The sequence below is a fragment of the Salvia miltiorrhiza genome, chromosome 4 (genome assembly GCF_028751815.1).
Source record: "Salvia miltiorrhiza cultivar Shanhuang (shh) chromosome 4, IMPLAD_Smil_shh, whole genome shotgun sequence".
NCBI classification, from domain to species: domain Eukaryota; kingdom Viridiplantae; phylum Streptophyta; class Magnoliopsida; order Lamiales; family Lamiaceae; genus Salvia; species Salvia miltiorrhiza.
In genome coordinates this window covers 30,687,373-30,698,977 of record NC_080390.1, presented here as the reverse complement: position 1 = coordinate 30,698,977, position 11,605 = coordinate 30,687,373, and the positions used below count along the sequence as shown (strand labels likewise).

Here is an 11,605-nt window from a genome sequence, read left to right as displayed (position 1 = left end):
ATGGCTGCTGGCGGACCGGGGGCAGACGAGGCCGCTGCTGCGTGCGCCGATGAGGGCTGCGCGTGCGTGTGTGCTTGCGCACCGTGCGCTGTGCGCCCGGGCAGGCGCCGTGCAGCTGCTGCTGCTCTCGGTGCTGGGTTCTGCCGAGGAGGTGTGGCTGCTGGAGTCGGGCGGGGGCGTGAGGGATGTGCGTGCTGGGGCGGCGCGCGCGCGCGTGCTTGCGCGATGTGTGCTGCGCGCCCAGCGCTGCACTGCACGGCCGTTCGCCCGCTGCCGACGTGCTGCTGCCGCACCGAGGCTGCTGCTGCTGTGCTGCTGTTGCTGCCGTGCTGTTGCTGGACGCCGAGGCTGCTGCTGCTGTGCGCCGAATGCCACGCCGAGGCTGCTGCCACTGAGCTGCCCGTGCCGGGCTGCTGCTGCGGCGCACGCCGGGAGCTGCTGCGGCGGCGCTGTGCAGCGGGTGTCAAGGAAGGTGGCGGCGGCAGCTAGGGTTTCCAAACCCTAGCTGCGTGTTACAAACCCTAGGGGGCCCAAACCTTAATTTCAAAGACGGGCCTGACGAAGCTGTTCGGGCCGAGTTTTACGTTTTTGAACCTTTTCTTTTCTGTTTTAAATGTAATAGATTAGATTTGGGATTCCACGAATGGGTCACGAAGAACTTTATTCTTTTATTCTGTTCTTTGCATGTCGTGGTGTTAATCCTTTATGCTCGTTGCATGCTGTTTTTGTCTTTGCTTGTTAATATGTGTTTATTAACTGCGCTTAGACAAGCATGCTAGGTTTATCATTTTCTTAAGCATGTTTTAGAATTCTGCGAGCATGTTTTACATGTTGCGTTCTAGATGAGCATGTTTAGGATTATGTGTTGAGCATGATCAAACCTTTTGAAAGAAAAAGACTAAGCTGTATTAATAATTTTATAGATGATTAAAAATTGTTTAGATTGCCACAAGCGGCCTCTAGACAAAGTGATTGACGATGTGAGTAAACGTCCACACAGCATGGCTTACTTCATGTTTGTTCTTTCATAAGTTTGTCAGATGAGGTTTCTAGAAAAATATTTAAATCCATTAAAGTAGTGGGAGTTATGCAGTAAACGTCCACACAACGTGGCTTACTCGTATAATTTTTCACGAGTACTTTAGAGGATGGAATTAAATAAGATAACTAAGAAATTAAATTGAATGCGACATGGTCCGAGTGAGTATGTCAAATTCAAGAATTTAATTTCAAAGTTAAATTGTGGTTATTTCTTATTAATTTTTATTCTTAAAATTATGTAGACCTCCACATGCGGTCTCTAGACAAAGTGATTAGCAATGTGAGTAAACGTCCACCCAACGTGGCTTACTTCATATTTGTTTCTCATAAGTTTGTCAGAAGAGGTTTCTATAAAAATATTTAAATCCATTAAAGTAGTGGGAGTTATACAGTAAACGTCCACCCAACGTGGCTTACTTGTGTAATTTTCACAAGTACTTTGGAGAATGGAATTAAATAAGATAACCAAGAAAATTAAATTGAAAGCGGCATGGTCCGAGTGAGTATGCTAATTTCGAGAATTTAATTTTCAAGGTTAAAATGTGGTCATTGCTTAGATATCATATCAAGTACAATGTACAACTCCCAAAGGAGTCCCTTCTTGATGATGATATGGTCTAGTTAAGGTGCCAACTATTAATTTCCTTTGTCAAAAGGTTAAGTTGACATGGATGGAAATTAAATGACTAGGTAAATAGTCTGGTTAAGGAGTTCGTGTGTAAACGTCCACCCAACGTGGCTTGCACATGGGATTCTTTGAGCCGTTGGAGGTTTCATTAATATTGTTTTATCAAAAGTTTACAATATTATTGTTACGAATTATGTGCTTTATGTTCGTTACTTTCACATATGTCTATGTCTCCTGTTTCTTTATTTTTGCACAAAGTCTTTTAACCGGTCCACATATATAAAATGGAAACGCAGTTTTTGGATTTTTATCTTTATCACAAACTAACACAATTTTTGTGTTGCTTACTACTCCACGTTCTATTGGTCCGAATAATGAGTCAACTGATGAGAAAAATGAATTACATAAAAGGTGACATAAGGCGAATAATGTGGCTATATGCTATATTATGAGTATAATGTCACAAACCTTGTAGCTCCAACATCAGGGCATGGACGATGCTATTAGCATCATGCTGAATCTCAAGAAAGTGTTCGGAGAGTTGGACTGAGCTGCTCATTTAAATTTGATGAGAGTAATCTTGTTATTTTTATGAGTGAGCACAACTCAGTGCACGAGCATGTCATGCAAATTTTTTGACGGACTTGACTTGCTCAGTGGGAGTATCGACGGAGAGGCAAAAGTCGATATTATCCTGAACTTTCTTCCCAAGTCTTTTAATTAAGAACTTCCGCCTCAATGCTGTTATGAGCAAGAAAGATAATACTTCTTTTGAGTTGTTGAATGCTCTAGTTACGGCTAAGGAAGTTGTGGAAAAAGAGATGTGCAAGCACTTGTTATTGCCAAAGGAGAGCCATCTTCTTCGTCGAATGACGGGAAGAAGAATGGTCCAAGGGGCAAGAAAGACAAGGGAAATAGTGGGAGTAGTGGTGTGATAAGATTGGGTATTGGAGATTTCTTCTTTCAATACTCAAGGCAAAGGGTTAAGGTACTTCACTTGCTATAGTAACTGAGACATGTCAGCTCGTTTTCTACTCAGTTGTGAGTAGTGGATAACGAGAGAAACTGATAATGATTGTTGCACCTTGCATGGCTTTAAGGCTGACAAGGAAGGTGAGAAGTGATGAGATGATTGTCTTCATAGGCAACGTGACTAGAGTCGCAGTTGTTGCAATTGAAGACTTGTCTTTAAGTCCTAAAGACATAGTTTAGTTTTTGAGAGTTCCTTATCATGTTCCAAAATTTTGAATAGATGGATCTTATGTCATTTTTGATAGTGGTGTTTCTATCATAAGAAATGACAAAAGTTGTCTATTCTGGTATTTTTGAACATCTCTCTTCACACTATAACTTGTCTTCAAAATACATTTATATTGCATTTACATCATCGAACAAAAGAAAGAGAAAAGTTAAGGCTAATCTCTCATGAGGATCTTACACATATATTGATACCCTAGATTAGGTCACATCTATCTTAACAGGATCCAAAGGCTCGTGTCTAAATAAGTACATTGGATTCAATCCAGGTTGTACTATTTCGAACCTGCAAATCTTGTATAGAGGAAAAGATGGAGACCAGGTCATTCATGACAAAGGGGATAAAGGACCAATAATGTGTTAGGAATGATCTTTTCTGATTCATTGTCAGTGTTTGGGATTCCAACCCAGTTTACTACACCATGTAATCCTTATATAAAATGGAGTGGTGGAGAGAAGAAATAGGTCACTCTTGGAAAAATATGTCCGATGATGAGTTATGCATCTTTGCAATTAGTCATAAAGAATCAGAAGGTGGTTATTAGCAATGACACACGATTCTTATAAGTGGACTATGGGAATAATTACTAATCCAAGTCAAATAGTGTGTTTCAAGAAATTGAAGACATTAGACAGGCGATTCCATCACCCAAGCCAAGTATGCAAGAGTTTTGTACCACAAGACACTGCACGCACTGTTGACACACATGTGCCACCACAGATCCATTGTAGTGGGAGGGTTGTGGGACAACCCGATCGATTTATGTTCTTGGGAGAATCTTTGGATTCAGTCCCTGGTAGTGAATATAAGAGAATCGACCCAGATATCTACTTGGAATTAGTGGAAGACGAGAATGTAGATTCTTGGCACACCTCAATGGAGCAATCCATTAAGAATATGAGTGTATACTAGAAAATCTTGCTACCAGGAGGCAGTCATGCCTTAGGTTGTAAGTGAGTATGCAAGATAATGACAGGCCCGAATGAGCAAGGTCGTAGCTTCCGAAGCTAGACTGGTGGCGAAAGGTTATGCCCAGTGTAAGGGTATAGGTTATGATGATATTTTCGCAAGTACCATGCTCAGAACATTCGGATCATTTTACCCATAGCAGCTCACTTAAACCATCGAAGTTACGTGAGGGAGGGAGAGAAACATCTCGTGTCAATCGCTCTCGTGTCATCGGTGATGTGGTTTATCTTGCATTTTATGTAAACAATATCCTCCTAATTGGCGACAATATGGAGCTATTGTTAAGACATAAAGTAATGGTTATCCGAACAGTCTCATATGAAAGACTAAGGAGGTACAGTATACATCTTTGTGATCAAAGTAATAAGGGATCACTAGAAAATGATGTTGGGCTTATCTCGAGTGTCTTACATTGATACTGAGAATACTCGTTGTAGTATGAATACCGCCAAGAAAGGATTGCTAACTTTTAGATATGGCGTTCCTTTATCTAAAGACTATGTCTTAAGATGCCTATTAAGGTTGAGGAAATGAAGGCAGTATTCTACGTTTCCGCAGTAGATAGCTTCATGTATGGATTGCTATGTACGAGATCTTATATTTGCTATGCAGTTAGCATGATTGTAAGATATCAGTATAGTCCTAGTTAAGGACACTGAATTGTGGTAAATTATATTCTCAAGTCCCTGACTAGAGAATAAGGATAGTTTACCAGTTAGACAGTTTAGTTCCTTTTTGGATTATATGATTTCGGATTTCCAGGCTGACCGGAACAAAGAATAATTACCTCGAGCTATGTGTTTTTTCTTGGGAGGTAAAACCTTTTGGTTTGACCACTACCTCCAGGATCTAAGGGTAATTCCTAGTTTGCGTGGGAGCATCACCTTCGTGATACCTCAAGTGCAGTTGCGAACTCTAAGGAATCCAAGAACCACAAGGGGTTAAACACATGGAGAGTAAGTACCAAGTTATACGATTATTCGTAAATCGAGGTTTTTGTGCTCAAAGAATAAATTCTCACATATTGGAGAAACCTACTGATCTTTCACAAAAGGCTTATCGCAAATGGTCATTGAAAGATGAGAATGCGATTGATGCCAGATTGATGCCACCCACTTAGGAAACTTTAAGTATAAGTGGGAGAAGTGTTAGGTGATTGGTAAATAGACGCATTGTATACTAAAAGTTTGCTTTAGTATAAGTGGGAGATTGTTGGATTTGTATACTGAAAGCAAGAACGTTTTATGCTTGTATACAATGTTTCCTAAGTTCACTATCTAATCTCCTATCTGATTGTGTTCATGATTGCATATGTATGTTCTTTATCTCTATATAAGTAGATTATATGGTGTGTTGTAGATCACAGAAGACCATATAATTGGAATAACCTTAAGAGATATAATATGATCACAGCCGAAATAACTCTAGGACAAGTTATTGGTTTAGGCTGCAGTATAGATGGAAGTAGTTTGTCTTGGCTACTTGTCTATACTGGTACGTCATTACGTATTGATAGGACCACAGTTTGAGATGTATTCTTCTATCTGACTTAAGTGAAGAATCAAGATCTCGGTGACTTATAAATCTTAATACTAATAAGTATTCAGATATATATATTAATTCGTATATCACTTTGACTTACTATGGGTGAAAGTTATATACTAACTCGAGTACTCTGTATCTTGGGTGATAGCGTTTAATATATGATATTTGATTATCTGTATTAGTACCCGTATCCGGTATAGGATAATGACATCCCCTTAAGGAGCTCAATAAGGTTTATTACGCTAAACCCTGCAGGTTGATTAAGTTCAGGCGTAATAATAAAGTTTGAGTGGTACTGCTTAAGGAATTATTAAGAGATTAATTAATTTAAGCTGTCAGAGCTCTAATTAATTAATGGATGTCGGATATTTTAAATACGGAGATTTAATAAGTCTAAATACAAGCCCCGACTCATCACCGGCAATAAAGGGGTAAGTCAGTATCAGTTCTCTAGTGGAATGAACTGATATTTATAAATTAATTATGGTCTGGGCTGACCATAGATAAATTAATTTATTTGAGGCCCATCTTTATTCCTTGTATCTGGTCCCTGGGCTGGCCCAATGTCTCCTAGCCCAAGTAGGGCAGATTTTCGGCCCTCACTAGAAACTGGCGCCCCCTCCTCCTTTTCTGTATTATTAAATACAGCTGTCAGCTCTCAGGAAAACACACTGATAAAATTAGGGTTTTTGAGAGCAGAGAGAGGCGCAGGAAAACGTGAGGTGATTTCTGTCTTGGGAATTTCCATAGCTCGTTGTCCATCCAACGTTGGGAATTGAGCGGGATACAGTCGAGAAGATCAGAGCTGGAGTCAGATTTTCGCAGAAAACCAAGTTCTGGCAGTCTCCGTAAAATGGCCATAACTTCCTCCACAGAACTCCGATTCAGACGAATCAGGCGGCCACGGAAAGCTCTCTCGAAGACGAAGAAGTCGTATTTCTGAGCAAAATACGATTTGAGGACGTTTGAGGCTTCAAACGAAGGCTTGAAGCTGACTGACCTGTTCAGCGACAGATTGACGAATTCTTAGGAATTCTTCAGGTATTTTCTAACTCCAACGTGCAGTTGTTAAATTCATAGGAGCATGTTAGGATTTAATCGTTGTATGATGAATTAATAATAATCCAAGAAACGATCATCGGGCAATCGAGTATTAATTCAATTTAATATTCCTTCATGAGAAAGAGAGAGTCGTGAGGAGCTGGGCAGAACTGGACAGAGCAGGGCAGAGCTGGGCAGAGCTGGACAGAGCTGGGCAGAGCTGGCCAGAGCTGGATAGCAGAGCTCGGACGCCAGAGCTGGGCAGAGCTCGAACGCCAAAGCTGGAAAGCAGAGCTCGGACGCCAGAGCTGGATAGCAGAACTCGGACGCCAGAGCTAGATAGCAGAGGTCGAACGCCAGAGCTGGAAAGCCAGAGCTGGAAGGCCCGAGCTGGGAGGCCAGAGCTGGGAAGGACAGAGCTGGAAAGCCGGAGCTGGGAGGCCAGAGCTGGGAAGCCAGAGCTAGGAAGGCTAGAGCTGGAGCCAGAGCTGGGAGGCCAGAGCTGGATGCTAGAGCTGAATTGCAGAGCTCGGACGCCAGAGCTGGATAGCAGAGCTCGGATGTCAGAGCTGAAAAGACCAGAGCTGGAGAGCAGAGATGGTTGAAGCAGAGTAGAGTATAGTAGAACAGAGCAGAGTATAGTGTAGCAGAGCAGAACGGAGTAGAACACTTGTGCATTTTAAATAAACATTTTTTTTTATGCTTAAGTATGAAATGAGTCATGCATTGCATCATGTTTTAATTGATTATTTATATTTCCAATTACGAAAGAAAGACGAGTAAGAATATTGTTGGTGTTCTTAACTCAAGAGAATTGTTTTCAATTATTTTATCCATTAAATTTTGAAAACTCGGCTAAGTGAATCATATAATGTTAAGCACTTTACCGTGACTTGAGTTTAGATTTAAGAGACATATTAAGAATAGATTTCTTGTAGGCTTTGAACGTCAGGAGGATTAGCACTGCTATTTCGATTCAGAGATAAGTTAAACGACAGGCTTTGCCTATTCAGGTGGGCTTATTTTCCAAATGTATGATTGATCTAATGAGCTTAAATGTTCGTGAAAACTAAATTGTTTATCCAATAACGAATCAATTGAGGTTCTCTTATAGCCTAACACGTTATTTTAGAATTGTGTACACCGTTAGTTGACTTGGTGGGTTGATCTCCATCGGGCACTAACTAAGAGGCGTTATAAGGGTGCTTGATGGATGTGTTCCGAAGCATGTAATGTAAGGGCCTGCCTGGGTAGCGTCCCGAGGTCAAAAGTAAACTTGTCTGGGTTACGCCCTCAGTTCAAGTAAATGGGAGAAATGGATCCGTCAGTGGCTAAAAGGTCCGGGATCATAGCGAGTAACAGAAATGAACGTGACAACTGCGCGCAAATTAAGTATATACATATATATAATGAAATGTTTTAACATGCTTAGAAGTTCTTTCACTTTAAAAACCTTCTAAGTCATGTCAAGTATGATTGGATAAACTGTCATTCAGATTATGAAATGTTTCAAAAGTTGCAGCCCACTAAGTACATTAGTACTTAGCCCAAATATCTTCAAATGTTTTTCAGGTTAATGGCTGGTGCTGACGGGGTGAGCTGAGGCTAGGGTTCAACTCCGTGTTTTGACTTCCGTTGTAGAACTAGTCAATATATGTATTTTATTTCCTTAACTTAAGACCTTTATGTTGTGACTCTAAACTATATATGTCACGATCGGACTTAATTAAGGATAATTAAGCCGGGAAACCATGACTAAGGGAGGAAGATTAGAAGTGGGGATAGAAAGGGGTAAAATATAATGAAGGATCGAACTTAATCATTGACAGTGAAGGGGACATTTATACTATAACTTATGTTTAGCCACAAAGATTCAAATAACTAGTAAGTTCGGATGAATCCGACTTAATTCAAAAGGCTTATTTCTTAAGAATACGCAGCGGAAATAATAATCTGATTACATGTATGAAGACATGTATCCAAGAGTTTATTCAATCAACTTATGACAAAAGCTCCGCTCCTTACTTCATCTTCATCAACCAATGCTCAACCTGCACATTTAGAAATACATGCAGGGCTGAGTACAAAAATACTCAGTGGACACGTATGCCTAAGTAAACATATAAACATACTTCGTGAAACTGTAAATTGTCATGCCATCATAAACAGTACAGCAAGGGAGTTTTAGCTAATTAGGCCCAAGCTTACTAAATTCATTTGTGATTCTTAAAGTTCGTCTGATCAGACTAAGTTCTCTCGTAATCTATCATATCTGGAGCTGTGTGCCGGAGAGGTGGCCACCTCTCACGAACACTTGACCGGCCAACCCGCTAGATGACTCACGGTCACTGGTGTACACTAGTCCTGACAGGATACCCGAATTCGATTGCATCATTGGCAAAGCCAAAGCAGATAGATATCATACTAAAACTGAAACATTTTATGGCAAGACAATACTTGAAATAACTTCAATTCAAAGATGAAATAACTTGCTTGAACGTAACATTTAAACTCATTTGATATATATGAAAGTAATGCCCACCTGGTAGTGGAGACTCACGACTAAGCTTTAAACTCTTGCGTTCAACCTTGATTCGGAAAAGAAATAACGTAAGGTCTTAGTCCGAGGAAATTCTAAAATAAATGAGGATGCGTAATGTAATTATGCATGGCTCGTATTCCTTTTTATTAACCAATTACCCCAACTAGGTTTCGTCCCATGAAGTCAAGTAATTAACTACATTGATTCGTTCTCATTAGGGTGTTCTAAACTGTCAGTAAAACATAGTAATCTCCCTTCGTGTAAGCAAGGGAAAGAAAATAATAAAGATTTAAACACCTATGTTCTCTTCTCTCTCTCTCCCTATCTCTCCGTCTGCTCTGATTCTTCGCTTTCTGCTCTGGAGGTCAGCTCTGGCCTCTAAGTCAGCACTGGCTGAGTTAGCTCTGTGGCGAAGTGATTCCTCTAGCGAGGAACAATTCCTCTGGTGAAAGTGATTTCTCTGGCGAAGTGATTCCTCTGGCGAGGTGATTCCTCTGGCGAGGCGATTCCTCTGGCCCTTCCTCTGGCGAGGTGATTCCTCTGGCCATTCCTCTGGCGAAGTGATTCCTCTGGCGAGGTGATTCCTCTGGCGAGGCGATTCCTCTGGCCATTCCTCTGGCGAGGTGATTCCTCTGGCGAGGTGATTTCTCTGGCGAGGTGATTCCTCTGGCGAGGAGCGACGGGGACTCCAGTTTCCAAAACCAGAATTCTCCGTCCTTATCTCGCCCCGATTCTCACTCGTATACAGACCTTAATCTCTACCTATGTGAGCATGCTGTAATTATTCACGTTCGTCTACGTTTAAAGCTAAAGTTCTCGTCGTTCATCAAGGTTCAAGTTGTAGGTTCCACAAAAACGTGACTTAACATGCTTTTTGTTCATTCGTTTACAACCCATAAAACATGATTTCTGCGAGTGTGATTCATGTCGATTGGAGTAGCAACAGAGGTCGAAGGTTACCTTGATATATCGCGTGCTTTGGTCGGGTAAAGAACGATGGTTTCTCTCTCGCTTTTTCGAGCGTCGAGGTGCAAACTTGTTCAAGTCAGCAGCAAGAATCTCGCTCTACTCCCCTTCGTGTAAGGCGTCGAGAGAGATGAAACTTCTTGTTGTTGCTGCTGAAAAATTCTAAGTGTTGAAAGGAGAAAGGGGTGGCTCAAGGGTTGAAGAGTGAATTTATACAAGGAGCTTGGTTGGTGTGCACTTGAGTGCCGAAGGGCATTGGTGGCAGTACTGCATGGCGTGGGATGGGGTGCAGCAGGTGAGGTGATGGGAGGCCTTTCGGCTGCCCAGCCAATGGCAAGAGCTGCTGCTGCATCTTGCGTGGGAGGCCTTTCGGCTGCCCAGCCAATGGAAAGAGTTGTTGCTGCAGCTTGCGTGGGAGGCCTTTCGGCTGCCCAGCCAATGGGAAGAGCTGTTGCTGCAGCTCCTTTTCCACCTCTTCTTTTCTCCCTTTTTCCTTCTTTTCCTTAATCATGGCGTTGGCAGGTGGCGGGACAGGGTGGCGTGGGTGGTGATGTGATCTAAGAGAAAGATCTAAGTAAAATCCTTCAGTGTTGGTTTCTCTGTATTAGAAATACTGGTTTCGCGTTTCTGCTAAAATCGATAAGTGCTAAATTAAATCTGTAGATTTAATTCGTTCGTCATTCTAATTCTTAAATTAAATCCGTAGATTTAATTAGCTTCAAAGCCGGAAATAATTCACGACTTAAGTAACAACATGAAAAAAAAACTCCATCTTGATAAATAACACAACTTTGCTAAGTTGGTTATAACTTTGAATAATAATTATTCATCGACTCAAAGATTCTCGTCGCGGTCTTAAACACGCGAAGGTAAATAGAAATGCATACTGTTAGTGTAGTGATTCTGTCTCCAAAATACGTAATTCAGAAACATGGCTGAAAACATAAGGTGCTTCATTTACTGGCAAATAGATAACTAAACACGCAAAAACTGGAATTAAAAACTGATAAAAGAGCGGGTTGTTACAATATATTTTGTTGAGCCGAGACTTTTATTTCACAAGTATTTCATTCTAAATGTTGGTTATCTGAAGCATGACACTAAACTTGTGATCCTGAAGTTATTATGTTTGTTGATTGATTTGTATCACTTGAATACGCGTCTTTCTTCATCCAAAGGGGCTAAGCCCGATTATTATCCCTTTTATTCGGATTTCACAAGGTTTTTCCCTTGTTCATTTTAAATGAAGAGTCGTACCCCGGTTATAGTTATTGTTTCAAGAATTGGGGTGTGACACGCACCTCTGTTGGGTGCCGGCGCCGCCACCATCTACACCACTATTGAGTAATGCCACCATCTACACCACTATTGAGTAATGCCCCTGGTCAGTAGTCAAACAAGTCGTTCCATTCATCACGTCGAACAACATAGGGTTATTAAATTAATTCAGATGCAAAAAGACGTTGTTTTACTCTTAATTAATCTACTCAACATAAGTGTGACATGTCATCTAATTAATGGCCGAAAAACGTCTTTATGGGAAAATTACAAATCGGAGCAACGGTCATGGATTTATACGCGAGATTTTAAGGTCAAGGGAAAAATGAAAATCACA

General features: G+C 41.0%; 1 protein-coding gene across 1 annotated transcript; it reads left to right on the top strand.

Moving 5' to 3' along the window:
• Positions 1-489, top strand: LOC131023275 (uncharacterized). Its single transcript, XM_057952822.1, has one exon. It carries the CDS (start codon positions 1-3, stop codon positions 487-489), a length of 489 nt encoding a protein of 162 aa, XP_057808805.1.
• The last annotated feature ends 11,116 nt before the right edge of the window (positions 490-11,605 follow it).

Coding starts and splice junctions, on each gene's coding strand:
- LOC131023275 (XM_057952822.1), top strand. CDS start 1: ATGGCTGCTGGCGGACCGGGGGCAGACGAGGCCGCTGCTGCGTGCGCC.